At 46.7% G+C, this 12,500-nt stretch overlaps 1 protein-coding gene across 3 annotated transcripts in view; it reads left to right on the top strand.

The window, feature by feature from the left end:
• The window catches only part of LOC308381898 (histone deacetylase 9-B), a 42,593-nt gene that overhangs the window by 29,268 nt on the left and 825 nt on the right, over nt 1-12,500 (top strand). For all 3 annotated transcript variants that reach the window (XM_080859540.1, XM_080859542.1, XM_080859541.1), the window contains exons 8-11: nt 3,688-3,810; nt 7,405-7,570; nt 8,588-8,808; nt 12,187-12,500. The exon at nt 12,187-12,500 is cut by the window's right edge and continues 825 nt beyond it. In XM_080859540.1, coding sequence (XP_080715666.1) covers nt 3,688-3,810; nt 7,405-7,570; nt 8,588-8,808; nt 12,187-12,500 — 824 coding nt within the window. The remainder of the gene's footprint in view (nt 1-3,687; nt 3,811-7,404; nt 7,571-8,587; nt 8,809-12,186) is intronic.

Raw genomic sequence — 12,500 nt, 5'->3', positions numbered from 1 at the left:
CAATTTTCCATAGAAGGAATGTCAGGTTTATGTTTATCATTTGCATGTACTTTTTTTAGAGGGAATTGTTTGAGTAGCCAAAAGACTACATGAAACATGGAATTAGTCCATTTCAAAAGTAAGTGAACCCCCAGCTGAATTGGTAAAGTCAAGCAGGTAACAGATTCAGTGAAACTTATTTGGGTGCTTAATTAGTCAATTAAGCAAACCGATCATCTGAGACATCCTTAGGGAAAGGTTTGGGCAACACAGATTAAAAGAGGGAGGAAACCAACCAAACTACTGTAGTGCCAAGGTGTACCCACACAGATCAACAATGCCGAAAGGAAACGAGATATCCGAGAACATCAGGAAGAAGGTTCTGACAGCCCATCAGTCTTGGGAAAGCTATAAGACCATCTCCAAAAGATTCCAGCTCCATCCATCCATCCAAGACAAATAATTTAGAAATGGAGGGCATTCAACATGACCGCATCTCTGCCTAGAAGTGGACGCCCATCAAGACCATCACCAAGAAGCACCAGAAGAAGAATAAATCAGGTAAAAGTCAACCCACACATCACCTCTAAAGAGTTTCAGACCTCTCTGGCAGCATCTGGGGTAAATGTACATGGGTCTACAATCAGACGAAAATTGAATAGACATGACATTCATGATCGGGTTGCTAGAAGGAAGCCTCTGCTCTCAAGAAAGAACAAAACTGCCCGTTTCAACTTTGCCCGAGAGCACTCGGATAAACCAAAGGCCTTCTGGAAGTCCCTTCTTTAAACAGATGAGTCCGAGATAGAATTATTTTGTCACGATCAAAACCAACAATTTTCGTCTGATTGTAGACCCATGTACATTTACCCCAGATGCTGCCAGAGAGGTCCGAAACTCTTAGAGGTGATGTGTGGGTTGACTTTTACCTGATTTATTCTTCTTCTGGTGCTTCTTGGTGATGGTCTTGATGGGTGTCCACTTCTAGGCAGAGATGCGGTCATGTTGAATGCCCTCCATTTCAAAATGATTTGTCTTGGATGGATGGATGGAGCTGGAATCTTTTGGAGATGGTCTTATAGCTTTCCCAAGACTGATGGGCTGTCAGTACCTTCTTCCTGATGTTCTCGGATATCTCGTTTCCTCTCGGCATTGTTGATCTGTGTGGGTACACCTTGGCACTACAGTAGTTTGGTTGGTTTCCTCTCTCTTTTAATCTGTGTTGCCCAAACCTTTCCCTAAGGATGTCTCAGATGATCGGTTTGCTCAATTGACTAATTATTCACCCAAATAAGTTTCACTGAATCTGTTACCTGCTTGACTTTATCAATTCAGCTGGGGGTTCACTTACTTTTGAAATGGACTAATTCCATGTTTCATGTAGTTTTTCAGCTTCTCAGACAATTTCCTCTAAACAAGTACATGCAAATGATAAACATAAACCTGACATTTCATCTATGGAAAATTGGTGATGAAAAAAATGAAAAATCATGGTAAAACAACAGAAAACGCTTAAGTGCTCAAGGGGTTCACATACTTTCAAGTGGCACTGTATATATGTGTGTGTGTGTGTGTGTGTGTGTGTGTGTGTGTGTGTGTGTGTGTGTGTGTGTGTGTGTGTGTGTGTGTGTGTGCGTGTGTGTGCTGTGGTATGGTGTGGTGTGTGTGTGCTGTGTATATGTGTGTGTGTGTGTATGTCAGTGTGTGGCAGAAGCGTGTGCATCCATGTGTTTGCGTCACTATTTATGTGTGTGTTCCAAGTTTAATTACTAACCCAGCTGTTGGCCGTCACTGCGGACCCCCCATGCAGACTTTGAGCTAAAAACACACAATATACATGCCTGCACGTGCACACACAGACACACACACCCCCCCACACACAAATATACCACACACAAACACACACACACAGAGACTCACATAACAGGCCCCATTCTCCCCGCCGCACACAGACTCACACTCACACATACACACATCACACTCACAAACACACACACAAACACACACACACACTTATGCTCACCCCACACACGTTACTGTTATGATATTGACACAACCCCATCCCCCTCCCTGCCACAGATGCTTCAGACTGCGGCTTCCTGTTTGTGTGTGTGTGTGTGTGTGTGTGTGTGTGTGTGTGTGTCTGTGTGTGTGTGCGTGTGTGTGTGTCGCCCGGCAGATGAGCAGCGGGGGCCCTGTAGGGTCTCCCGCGGGGCCCAGCTCTGCGTGGTGCTCAGGGGGCCGAGGCCTCTGTTATCGTCCACACGAGCGATGTGTCCCTTGGGCACGTGGTGAGGGGCAGCAGCCTCTATGCTGGAGGGTCTGGGATGGGAGGGGGGAGGATGGGAGGGGGGAGGAGGGAGGAGGGAGGAGGGAGGAGGGAGGGTAGGGAGGTGGGGGGTACTCTCTGTTGGGCACAGGAAGTATGCCCCAGTGACCCCCCCCCCCCAACCTCCCCTCCCCTCCCCAACCTTCACATGGAGCATACACATGAGCACTCACTTACACACATGAGCTCACACACACACATACAAGCATGCAAACACACACAAACATGCAATCACACACACCAATACACAGTCTCTTTCCCTCTTATATACCTGCTCATGCTCGCTCAACCCACACACTCCATTCCACGTGACAAAGTAAGGGTGTGTGTGGGGAGGCTGGATGATGTTTGTGTGTGTGTGTGTGTGTGGGGGCGTGTGTGTGCGTGTGTGTGTGTGTGTGGGGGGGGCTGGGTTTGTGGGGGTTGGGTTTGTGTGAGCGAGCTAAATTTGAAGTGTTACCTCATCGGTTAAATCGACCACATAGATAATGTAACAGTTGGTTATGTCATACTCATGCACCGTAGCTGGCAGTGTCTGCAATCAGAGGTCAGAACCGAGGCTCGAGTTATTTAAAAACACTGGATGAACAACACTGTTTGCTGTGTGTCCAATTTTTGTCTCTTTGACAACCACATCCGGTCGTACAGCATGGTCCAGTGTGTTTACTGCATTTTAAAAGAACACTGGGGCTGAAAATGTGCATTTGTTCACCGCTACTACTTTTAGCTCAGTGACTGCAGATATGTGGCTTATTGCCTTTAAGTAGTTACAAAATACCTTAAAATAATCTTATTTGTACTCCATTGGCCATAAAGGTTGTGCAGACTTGTTATTTAAAGTATCTGATGTACACTCTGTACTTTACTGTCTTTGAGAGTTTATGTAACAACATCTCTTCCTACCCTCTCAAATCAAATGATGCTTTATTATCATTTATTTATCAACTCATTGTCTGAAACTTTGTGTTTACATAGTATTGATTTTCAAATGAACACTTGATGAAGCATTAATGAATAAAGAACCATGACAAGGAAAGGAAAAGAATAAACAATTAACACATCTCTCTCTCTCTCTCTCTCTCTCTCTCTCTCTCTCTCTCTCTCTCTCTCTCTTTCTTTCTCTCCCTCTATCTCTCTCTCTCTCCCTCGCTCTATCTCTGTCTCTCTCTCTCCTCCCTCACTCCCTCTCTTTCCCTCTCTCTCCCCCTCTCTCTCTCCCTCCCTCTCTCTCTCCCCCTCTCTCCCTCCCTCTCTCCCTCTCTCTCTCTCTCTCTCTCCCTCTCTCTCTCTCTCTCTCCCTCTCTCTCTCTCTCTCCCTCTCTCTCTCCCTCTCTCTCTCTCTCTCTCTCCCTCTCTCTCTCTCTCTCTCTCTCCTCCAGCGCTGCCTCTCTCAGACGGGCATCCTGAACGCGGAGGGCTCCATGGCTCTTCTGAACCTCTACACCTCGCCCTCCCTGCCCAACCTCACCCTCAGCCTGCAGTCCGGGGCCTCCCCCATCAGCGTGAGTCTCTGAGGGAACATCATTAACATCACACACACACACACACACACACACACACACACACACACACACACACACACACACACACACACACACACACACACACTCACACTCACACACACATACACATACACATACACACACACACACACACACACCACACACACTCTCTGAGGGAACATCATTAAGCCATCATTAAGCCACTAAGTCATTAAAACTCAATCCCGGAGCTTTTCCGCATTTGTCTTTGTATTGACAAATGCACTGAACGTTTCCAGAGTGTAGAGAAGGGAGAGCGTGGTGGTCAGCCCACCTGGACTCAAGCCAGGGTCAACGGGGTGCCAAACATGCACTCTGACCGCCACGCCAAAGAGCCCGGCTCAATGGCATGGCAGGCGAAGAGCATATTCACCTGTAGGGACGATCACATCGTCACACTGAGCTTTTCGGTTTCATTCAGAGAGCTTGTAGTTATTTCATATGCTTACATTACGTTAAATTAAGTCTCACAAGTATAGTTTAAATACTGTATTCGAGCAAGAGCTTACATTTCAAAATGGTTGGAGACGAGAGTGTATGAAAGCATAACAAAGAAAGTCAATATTAGGAGCATTGGAACATAGTAGATATATTTTGGATGTAAATGTGCTGAATCCCAGTCAAAGTGTCCCCACACCGGCAATAGAGAGGATGACGGTAATATCAATGTAGATATTTTTTCCCTTAGTTTGCTTTTCATGGACATGTTTCAGCTGTTGATTCATCCCAGCATGTAAGCTCTTACTGCCGCAATGCTGCACGTCAAAGGAAGGTCTTTTTATTACAAGCAATAACAGCAATATTGTAAAATGTACTATAAGTTTATTACATGGTATTACACAGAAGACCACAGACAGTTCAGAGAAGACCCTTGTGTGTGATGAAACGCAGTAGTAGTAGGAGTAATACTTCTCTGAGAGATTATTTTTTCATATTACTGTGTTAACTCATATGTTCCGATATTCATGACGTTATTCGAAATGCACTTTGCTTGACTTTCTATTCATAAATGGCTGGTGTTGCTGATTACACGTTTTGTGTATATCCGATCCTAAGCGTAGATTGCCAATATGTTTCCTATAGAACAGATACTACCCATAAACAGCAGTGTATGTACACATTGTAAACGTATACGAAACACAAATTATATACGGTGTTCGCCACTGTCAGCGGTTTCGGCTATCCGTGGTATGTCTTGGAACTGTATCCCACGCGGATATCGCGGTAGGTCTTGGAACTGTATCCCTCGCGGATACAGTGGTACTACTGTATAATGTATTGGACAGATTTATCCATAGATAAGTGGTATTGCCAAAATGTTAAGTACGGAACAGATCCTGTCCATAGATAATATTGCCAAAAATGTTTTCTACAGAAAATAGGAATATATCCATATCCATAGATCAGTATTCAAAGGCATATCATAAGCAGTGTTGCTGAAGGTTTTGTGTAGAGTGGCCCCTCAGAGGCACTTTGGCAGGGGCCCTCTGGCCTCCCTATCTGTACCGTGTCAGAGGGGAACACCGAGTCTGTGTGTGTGTGTGTGTGTGTGTGTGTGTGTGTGTGTGTGTGTGTGTGTGTTTGTCAGAGGGGAACACCGAGTCTCCCGCTGGAGCAGACCCCGAGTCGTGCCAGAGAGGGATCTGCTTCACTGTCACCACTGAGGGCCAAAATACCGGGCAACGCAGGCCCCAGAATGACTACTGTGCAAATGGCCTTGCGGGGTGCCGTAGTAGCCTACCAGACCCGAGCCATAAACCCTGCAGGGTTAGAGCTGTCTCTGCCTTGGCTATGACCCACCTTTAAAAAAACAGACCCAGATCGTTGAAGATGTGAGAGTATTTCTACAGGAGAGCTCATCCCATTTGAGAGATGAAAGAGTTTCACTCACAAGGTCACTTGGCAGAAGCAGGCTGACCAGCCTTGATTTTGTGTGTATATATGTGCGTGTTTGTCTGTGTGTATGTGTGTGTGTGTGTTTGTCTGTGTGTATGTGTGTGTGTGTGTGTCTGTCTGTGTCTGTCTGTCTGTGTGTGTGTGTGTGTGTGTGTGTGTGTGTGTGTGTGTGTGTGTGTGTGTGTGTGTGTGTGTGTGTGTGTGTGTGCGTATGTAGACAACTCATAACAAATAAGACATGGTATGAAAAATAAACTCTGCTTCGCAAAGAGCCGGAGCTGATTTTATGACTTCTCTACGCCCGGGGAGGGAGATACATGTAGGTCAAGTGTATGGGTTTTTTTTTTTGTCTGTGCGTGTACTCTCCGGAGTAACGTTTCGGACGTTTTCATCTGAAAACAAATAACGCTCCGAGCGCACTCGCACACACTCTGTCCCGCGGGTGCTGCGCGCAGAAAATATGCGTCAACGTTTTTCCAGCGTTATTGAAAAAGAAACGGGCCGTACTTCAGAGAGACGCGCCTCCTCCACAGTCTCCGTGGGTGCGAGGCTGACAGGTCCCCTCTCCAGCGGCTCCCTGGATTAATGTACCATCCTCAGGCCTGTGACCTTTGACCTCAGGGGGTTGGTGGGTGTTGTGGGGGTGGGGGGGGGTGGGGGGGCCTGGGTAAATAAGGGCAGGCAGTGTTTGGTTTCAGGACGCGGTCTTTATCGCATCGTCCATCACAGCCAGTTAAAACGCAAGAGCAACAGTGTGTTTAACTGCCAAACCAGATAGCAACCGTCGCTGCTGGGAGAAATATATAAATTCCCTTTTTTCTCCTTTAACTATGGTTTAAATTTATGGCCCCAGGGCACGACATCCAAGAGTTAGGAGGCTCTGAACGTATGATAGTAAAGCGAACTTGTACACATTCGCTATATGGTTGGTTGCAGTATTGATGTAGAGCTTTAGGGAGCGTATTAAAAAGTCCACTTTAGATGATTCACAATGTTCATTTTTCACATTTCTCAGGTTTGGGTTTGACCCGGCCTGCTTAGGGTTACGGTCGTTGTTGTAAACTTTTTTGGGGGCCAAATGCTACATTTCTTAGCACTGTAGATGTAATCGGGTTACAGCGTTGTTGTAGACTTTTTGGGGGCCAAATGCTACATTTCTTAGCACTGTAGATGTAATCTTAAGAGCGCAGGGCACCACAAGACAGTATCAACTACAATTCACTCTCGAGGCAACTTCTTGGATTTAGTGCAGTTGAACTAAATGAACTTAAGTGAAAAGCAAGTGTTGGTAGTAGATACTAATTACAGCCCTCTGTGAGACTAAGGTCTGTTTTTATGGGTATTATTGTACCTTTTTCTGGTGAGACGTGGGTGTTTTTTTTAGTTTGGTCCAAAGTATGGGCCACACCCCTGCACAGAGATCCTCTCTACATCTTACACCACTGTAGGGGTCAAGCTCTGTGATGGGACGACCCCTCCATCTTCCTTTACCGTTTCCCCTCTAACCCCTCTCTCTTCCTCCATCTGTCTATCTATCTATCTATCTATCTATCTATCTATCTGTCTATCTATCTATCTATCTATCTATCTATCTATCTATCTATCTATCTATCTATCTATCTTTCTATCTGTCTATCTATCTATCTGTCCACCTCACAGGCTGCCACAGCGCTGAAGGAGAGAGCGGCAGAGGGCATGACACGCCATTCCCTGGGCGCTGTGCCACCCGTCTCCCTGGAAACCAAAGTCAACAACAGCCACCAGGCTCTCCTGCAGCATCTCCTTCTAAAAGACCAGATCAGGCAGCAGAAGATCCTCTCGCCTGGTGCGTTGCTAAAATGTGCCCCTAACCTGTCGCACAGTTTTAGTTCCTAGCCACTAGATCAGTGGTTCTTAACCTGGGTTCGAACGAACCCCATGGGTTCGTTGAGTCACTTTCAGGGGTTCGGCAGGGGTCAAGACACACACAGTATAGCCCGGTTCACACTAGCAATGTCGGGGCGTTTTCATATATACCTACGTTTTGAAGAAATCATATTTTATTTTTCAAATTACGAAGGGTTCGGCGAATGCACTGATGAAGCTTGCAGGGTTCAGTACCTCCAATAAGGTTAAGCACCACTGCACTAGATCAAGCAGAGTTATATTTATTCAGTTGTTGATTTTTTTCTTCTTCAGAAAGTCACTTTGCATATGCTTTTGTTCGAAACAACACAGTGTGGAACATATGCTAATGTATTATCATTATAAATTCTCTGTAATTCTCCCCTGATGCTGCTGCTGATGCTCAAAACACTGCTACCCCGTTTGTTCCATTTTACCTCAGGCACCAGACACTTTTATCCTCTTACAACACCTCATTATGTAGCACTTAAGAGCAGGAAGTGATCTTTTTGCACTGGGATTGAGCTAAATCACACCCCGCTACAACACATGCTGCCTTAACAAAAGGACCACGTATTCTCCAGTGTATAAAGTATAATAGCTGTATATTATAAATATAAATATAGATAGTAACTATTAATGGTTACTTTTTTTGTCTTTTATTCTCCTTTCTACTCTCCCTTTCTGTCATTCTGAGTGAATTCTTTAATGTTTTACTTGCTATTTTCTCACTGTGCTGTATCACCAAGTGAACTTCCTGTGTACATCGTACATTTGGCGCGTAAAGCGTTTGGATTCTGATAACCTCAGAACTCCACTGACAGACTCTCACCCCCTCCCCCCCCCCCCCTTCATTCTTCTCTCACTCCTCTCTCTCTCTCTCTCTCTCTCTCTCCTCTCTCTCTCACACTCCTCTCTCTCTCACTCCTCTCTCACTCCTCTCTCTCTCTCATTCTAGGCACTGGCAGCGTCCCCGTCCTGCCCTTGTCTCCCCTGGTGATGAAGGAGCGCGCCGCTGCCAGCTCTCGGCCCAAACTGCCACGCCACCACCGGCCTCTGAACCGGACCCAGTCGGCGCCGCTGCCACAGAGCACCCTGGCCCAGCTGGTCCTCCAACAGCAGCACCAGAACTTCGTGGAGAAGCAGAAGCAGTACCAGCAGCAGGTCCACCTCAACCAGGTAAGGCACCAACCAGTAATGTGACTCCTGATTGTTATATATTTCAATATTTGACAGATAATAATAATAATAATAATAATAATTCATTTAATTTGTAACGCACTCTCCATTCAGAAGAATCTCAGAGTGCCAACATAGTAGAAACTAACTATAATTATACAATAAAATTAAATAAGACTAGCTAAAATAAGCATAATAGAAAACTTAGTGACAGATGTGTTATAGCCCATTCAAAGCCTTTGTAAACCAAGACTTAGAGGTTCTGCACCAAAAAATAATGACAATAAAAAAAACCTTTCACTGAGTTACACTATGATCCAAAAATAGCTGAGCAGCTAAACCGAGTAAACATTAGCTTATCACTGTTTTCCTATGGTTATCTTTTGTTTATTATCCCACCTAATCCACCACTGAGGAATCTTTTGAACCTAAAGACTCAAACACAGGATTGGCAGTAGGGAGGGTTAAAAGATCTGAAGGCCTGCCCCGCTCACTCCATATGCATGTAGTCCGTGCCCCACATGAAAAGAACCCCTTCCACTCAGTAATAGTTATTCATAGGAAGGAACCAGGAGAAACGGCTACATTTAAGCTCCTTTTGGTCGGGTACCAAAACATGAACTCAGCCTCGAGAGAGAGAGAGAGAGAGAGAGAGAGAGAGAGAGAGAGAGAGAGAGAGAGAGAGAGAGAGAGAGAGAGAGAGAGAGAGAGAGAGAGAGAGAGCAGTCCCGGCGGCGTGTGATTGGTCAGCAGGGGGGTTAACGACGGGCCTGGCTCCCCGGGTAGCGTTCTACCTGCCGTGTGAAAGGGCCCGCTAATGGAGGTTTATGGGAGCCCTGAGCTCTTAAAGGGCCGGCATTAAAGGCCCCCGGCTGACTGCTGAACGCTAGAGGAAGTGGGTAAATCCAGGCAGGATGTTTACACTGGGGCGACACCACACCATGACTAGGGTCTCACTACTCTCCCTCTCTCTCTCTCTCTCTCTCTCTCTCTCTCTCTCTCTCTCTCTTTCCCTCCCTCCCTCACCTTCCTCCTCCTCGCTCTCTCTTTCACACTCGGCCTTCTCCCTTTCTCTCTCTGTCTTTTAACCTCCCTCTCTTTCTTGTTCTCTTCCACGCCCTACTCTCTTTCTCCCTCTCTCACTGTTGTTTTTTCTTGTCCTCTGGTGTGTTTGCTCTTGCTTTTACATGCCTCCTTTACTGCCTCTCTCACACATTCTCTCTCTCTATCCATCTCTTTCCTGCTCTTCTTTCTCTCTATCTTTCTTTCTCTTTCACTCTCTTTTTTCATTCTCAGTCTCCCCAGTGCCTGTACTGGTCCTAGCTTTGATCTCTTCTCTCTGGGGCAACATCACTTTCACTCCATCACAGTCTCGTTGGAAAGTTCCCACTCTTCCTCCTCCTCCCCCCTCTCCTCCTCTATCTACTCTTACCCCTCCTCTTACCCCTCTCTCTCTCCCTCCCAACCAACCCCCATTCATTCTCCTTCATAACACCTTTCATTCCTCCATTCTTTCTCTTGTTCTCTCTCTCTTTCTCTCCCTCTCATTTAATCCTGCCTGCAGCTCCCCCTCTCTTTCCTCTTCTCACTTTCCTCCCTGTCTCACGCTCTCTCTCTCTCTCTCTCTCACTCTCTCTCCCTCTCCCTCTCTCTTTCTCTCTGTCTCTCTCTCTCTCTCTCCCTCACCCTCTCTCTCCCTCTCTCCCTCTCTCCATCACTCTCTCCCTCTCCCTCTCCCTCTCTCTTTCTCTCTGTCTCTCTCTCTCTCTCTCTCCCTCACCCTCTCTCTCCCTCTCTCCCTCTCCCTCTCTCTTTCTCTCTGTCTCTCTCTCTCTCTCTCCCTCACCCTCTCTCTCCCTCTCTCCATCACTCTCCCTCTCTCCCTCTCCCTCTCTCTCTCTCTCTCTCTCTCCATCTCTCTTTCTTTCTGTCTCTCTCTCTCTCTCCCTCTCTCTCTCTCTCTCTCTCTCTCTCCATCTCTCTCTCTCTCCATCACTCTCTCAGTAATCCTCCACTCTGGAGTCTCCCAGCTCTGTTTCATTTCCTGTGAGTTTCAGAGAGAAGCCTGGTTTGGCACGGCTTTATCCCAGCTCACTTTAACAAATACACTCCACATACATCACAATTTTAATGGTACAGAAAACGTTTTACGCCCCCCTACCACCACCACCACCACCACCACCACCAACCCACAGCCCCTACCACACCCCCCCCCCCCCCGGCTCCTTTGTATGGCGGGATTACTTTGGGGTTTTATTGGCCAGGGTGCTGGCCATACCTCATGCCGGGGGTACTTGCGCTCGCTCTTAGCCCACCGCGGTGTCGTCATGGCGTCAAGACGGACGGCATGGTTTTTGTTTTCGCCAATCACATTTATGTTTTACAAGAAAGAAGGATCGAGGGAAGAGGAGGGGGGGTAGAGAGATGAACGAACAAGTCATGTGGTCCTCATGACTCACCCTAGAAATCTTTTAAGACTAGTGTCTACTCTCTGTGTGTGTGTGTGTGTGTGTGTGTGTGTGTGTGTGTGTGTGTGTGTGTGTGTGTGTGTGTGTGTGTGTCGACTCTGCTGGCGGAACTGGACTCAGAGAGGGGCTGAGCAAGGCTAGGGCTAAATGCAAGATGGATGTCCAAGGCCTGTCACAGCAAAATTGCAGTGCAGAAATGTGGCTCTCGCGGGCCAGGGATGACACTTTAGGCACTCCTTTAATAACACTCCGTTAAAGGTAGACAGTCATGAATGGATCAATTCACCACAGATATGAAGAAAGTAATTCATTTCTAATAAGGGAATCTGACTCCAGAAAAAAACAGGTCCTCTCAAGTATGCCCCCAGCCCTTGCCTATAGGCTGTGACGTGAGTAGAGTATGAAGGAGGTTTAAAAGGAACGTCTTAAGGGCTCATCTTCTCTGTCACTGGAATTCAAGGGTTAGAGTCAGAAATAAACTATATGTGCTGTTACATAACATACAGTGATGTACCTATATACAGTACCAGTCAACCATTTATTGAGACGTTTTTTCTTTACTTTTATTATTTTCTTCATGTGAGATAACACTTTTTTTGTTTAGGACAGGGTTAGTCCATATGTGTTCTTTTTTTAAGTTAAAATGTCTTCAGTATTAATCTACAATGTAGAAAATAATAAAAGTAAAGAAAAGCGCTTTTCCAAAACAATTAAAGATGTGTCCAAAACTTTTGACTGGCACTGTATATGTGGTGTTACATAACATATATAACTCTCTCTCTCACTCTCTCTCTCTCTCTCTTTCTCTCCCTCTCTCCCTCTTTCTCTCTCCCTCTCTCTCTCTCATAGAGTAATGTACGTATATATCTAACTTCCCTCTACCATCCTCCCTTTTTTTCTCTGCCTGTAGATTCTGTCACAGTCTATCGAGCACCTCCGGCACCCAAGCGCCCACCTGCAGGAGGAGGATGAGGAGAGCGGCCCGCAGGAGCCGAGAGCCGAGTGCGCCACACTGCCCTCTGGTGGCGTCATCCGGCACCTCAGCCTGAGCAGCAGGAGCAGCAGCAGCAGCACCTCCTCCGGGACCGGCACGGGCAGCTGCAGGACCAGCATGGAGACGGAGCCCAGCGAGATCCAGATAGCCGTCGTCAAGGTGAAGGAGGAGCCGTCGTCCGACACGGAGGAGCTGATGGACGAAGGGGGGAGGGAGAGCGGAGGAGGGAG

Source organism: Sprattus sprattus, assembly GCF_963457725.1.
Source record: "Sprattus sprattus genome assembly, chromosome: 20".
In the NCBI taxonomy this organism is placed as follows: Eukaryota; Metazoa; Chordata; class Actinopteri; order Clupeiformes; family Clupeidae; genus Sprattus; species Sprattus sprattus.
Note: the sequence above shows the minus strand (reverse complement) of the source record. Positions and strands in the feature narration are given on the sequence as shown.